The sequence below is a fragment of the Saccostrea cucullata genome, unplaced genomic scaffold (genome assembly GCF_032062105.1).
Source record: "Saccostrea cucullata isolate Sc308-1 unplaced genomic scaffold, CSIRO_AGI_Scuc_v1 ctg17206, whole genome shotgun sequence".
Lineage (NCBI taxonomy): Eukaryota > Metazoa > Mollusca > Bivalvia > Ostreida > Ostreidae > Saccostrea > Saccostrea cuccullata.
In genome coordinates, this window is record NW_026938041.1 from 5,532 (window position 1) to 8,356 (window position 2,825).

At 36.3% G+C, this 2,825-nt stretch overlaps 1 protein-coding gene across 1 annotated transcript; it reads left to right on the plus strand.

Moving 5' to 3' along the window:
* The first annotated feature begins 339 nt into the window (after positions 1-339).
* On the plus strand, positions 340-2,176 carry LOC134249310 (E3 ubiquitin-protein ligase TRIM56-like). The gene is made up of 2 exons (XM_062731672.1): positions 340-1,476; positions 1,620-2,176. Exons 1-2 carry the CDS (start codon positions 345-347, stop codon positions 2,174-2,176), a joined length of 1,689 nt encoding a protein of 562 aa, XP_062587656.1. The 5' UTR covers positions 340-344.
* The last annotated feature ends 649 nt before the right edge of the window (positions 2,177-2,825 follow it).

Sequence of the window (2,825 nt, forward strand, 5' to 3'; positions counted from 1 at the left end):
TAGTCCATGGGTCTCATTGCTAACCTTAACACTGTGGCTAAAATAGAAGGCAAAAATCAATCCAGTATTAAAAAAAAACTTTGAAAAAGCTTAAATACAAAAAATGTTTTTACCTATAAGATTGGCCCAACCCTATCACCAGGGGTCATGATTTGAACGAATTTGAATCTACACTACCTGAGGATGATTCGGACGTAAAAATATGACCAATCATGGCTTTGTTGTTTATATAATAAATTAATTTACACATTCTTCTTTTTAAATTTTTTAAAAAAGTTGTGATAATGAATATTTACTGTACGTGTCACTATGTTTCACAAAACGAAAGTAGAGTCACGTTCCCCATGGCTTCGTCCAAAGAACAACAATTGGAAACAGAGAACGACACAATTAAATGTCCACTTTGCTTCGAACCATTCACAGAACCTAAACTACTGGATTGTTTACATACTTTTTGCAAGGACTGTCTTGAAAAGCTTTGTGAACACACTGGAGATCGAAAGATAATTTTGTGCCCTCTTTGTCGACATGAATATTCGATACCTAAAAATGGCATTGATGGGATCAAACATAACTACTATATGGAAATGCTGCTCAAAGAAAAAGAAGCTCTCTGTCAAGCATGCGAGAACGGCGACAAAGCGACAAAGCGATGTTTTGATTGCGACCAGAACCTTTGCCCAAATTGTTACAGGATTCACCAAAATTTGAAGACAACCAGGTCGCATCGAAGCGGTGATATTGGTAATGAAATCCAAGGAATGCAAACGCAGACTTTTTACTGCCCAAGGCATAGAAAAGAAGAACTTAAGTTTTTTTGTTGTCAGTGCGAGACTAATATATGTCGTGATTGTAAACTTACGAAACACGAAGGGCATAAAACAGAAGACTTAGATATCATTGCTGAAAATTCGAAGAAGGCATTGGACTCAAAACTGAAGAATTTGACCAACTTAAATGAAATGTTATTAACTACAAGAGAAGACTCTATGAAGGTACTAAAAGATCTTAATGGGAAACGAGATAATCTTATTCAGTCTATCAAAGAACAAACACAACATATTGTTGAGCGCATTAGAACGCTTGAAGGCAAATTGGTCAACGAAGTAGACACTCATTTTGAAAAAGAAAAATCGTTTCTGGAAGACAAACATTCTGCCATTGCTCAATCCACCGTTTCCCTAAAATGCCAGTGTGTCTATATTCAGCAAGTTCTGAAGCATGGGGTACTACCCGATGTAACACAAGCTAACGCTTCCTTACAGAACTTGAAAATGAAGGAACTCTGCAGTGAGCAATGCACAGTAAATTCCTATACTCTTCCAGTATTTGTTCCTTCTGGGTTCGAAGCTCAAACCCAAACTATCGGAAAGTTAAATTTTACATCAATCGATTTAACACTCCAGGAAACACTCCATTTTCAAAGCGATTGTCCCGTCAACAACGTGATTTCAGAAATATTTCCATCCCTGGATGGTACAAATCCTGGATTTTATTTCAACACGTGAATAAATCACCAAAGCAATCCCAACAAATAGCGGGCGCTCTTTATTCAGAGGAAGGTAACTTGATGTCCGTAGTCAGAGGCAATATAACTCAGATATTATTTGTACCCTCAGGAGAGGAATTGCGATTTTCCAAAGCACCAATATGGATCTCTGTTGAAGAGAAAAAAGGAGAAAGCAAGTCACCCTTTTCTAAACCAGATCTCCGCTCTGTGACTTTGAGCAACAAGGGCGAGATCATGATACTTCTAACAGAAAACCGTGTGGAGACTTTGTCAAGCAGCGGTGAGACGTTAAATATTGTTGAACTGGAGTATGTCGTATCTGCTGATAGAATGGCACTTGGTGGAGATAAAGTGTACTGTTTAGACAGGTCAAAACAAAGTATTGCGTGTTTTACAAAGGATTTTGATTTTTTCCGATCTGTTGGTCCCTCTAAATCATATCTGGCTACTTTTGACCCAATATCCATTTGTTGCGATAGAAAAGGAAACGTTTTTGTATGTGATTACCAGAACGACCGCGTCTGTTGCCTTATTGGTTGGCAATTTATAACAGTTATCAGAGGAATCCAACGCCCTGTAGCAGTTGCTGCAGACAGCCGAGACAGACTCTGGGTCGGGAAGCAGAACGGAGAAATTGTAATTTACGAAATTAAGGAAAAACTCTAGACATCAGTATTAAATCAGTATTAAATCTCGAAAGTTGTTCTAGTAACATATTCTAGGGATATAAGAGTATGACATCATTAGTACAGAAAACATCTTTAAGAATTATACTTTTACTTAGAGTTTTAAAAAATACAAAATGATCAAAAATATACTTAGAGGTTTAAGTCACAGGTCAAAAGTTATTTTATTTAGAATCAACTCCTTTTTCAGCAAATCTACAACAGAAGCTCTTACAATAGTGAGCCACCCAAATGACTTTTTCCTAGTAAATATTCAAAATATGTAACATACTGTGGTATATTTTATTTCAAGTTCACTGGGATATATCGAGTCGATATATGCATATGATTCAAGTAATTATTGTTGTTTGAAAAACGTCGTCAAAATGTCGAGGTGAAGGTCATGGCAAGTGTTTTCTTCTTCTCGTGCATATGTTTTTGATAAATTCTGCTTCAGATAAATACCAAAATAGACCATCACATAATGGTTTGCAATTGGTATTCTTTGGAACTCCAATAGACTGGATGATTTTACCAAAATCAGCAGCCTAAAAACTTAGACTTTTCAACTTTATACACAACAATGGCCCTCATGATAAATTAAAGTCCAAGGTTTTTGTTATCATTGACAGCTGCTTTTTAAATAAAAA

What these genes read in the sequence shown, in the direction of transcription:
- LOC134249310 (XM_062731672.1), top strand. Translation starts at nt 345, where the DNA reads ATGGCTTCGTCCAAAGAACAACAATTGGAAACAGAGAACGACACAATT. An exon ending in AATATTTCCATCCCTGGATG is followed by an intron (nt 1,477 to 1,619) that starts GTACAAATCCTG and finishes TTGTACCCTCAG; the next exon opens with GAGAGGAATTGCGATTTTCC.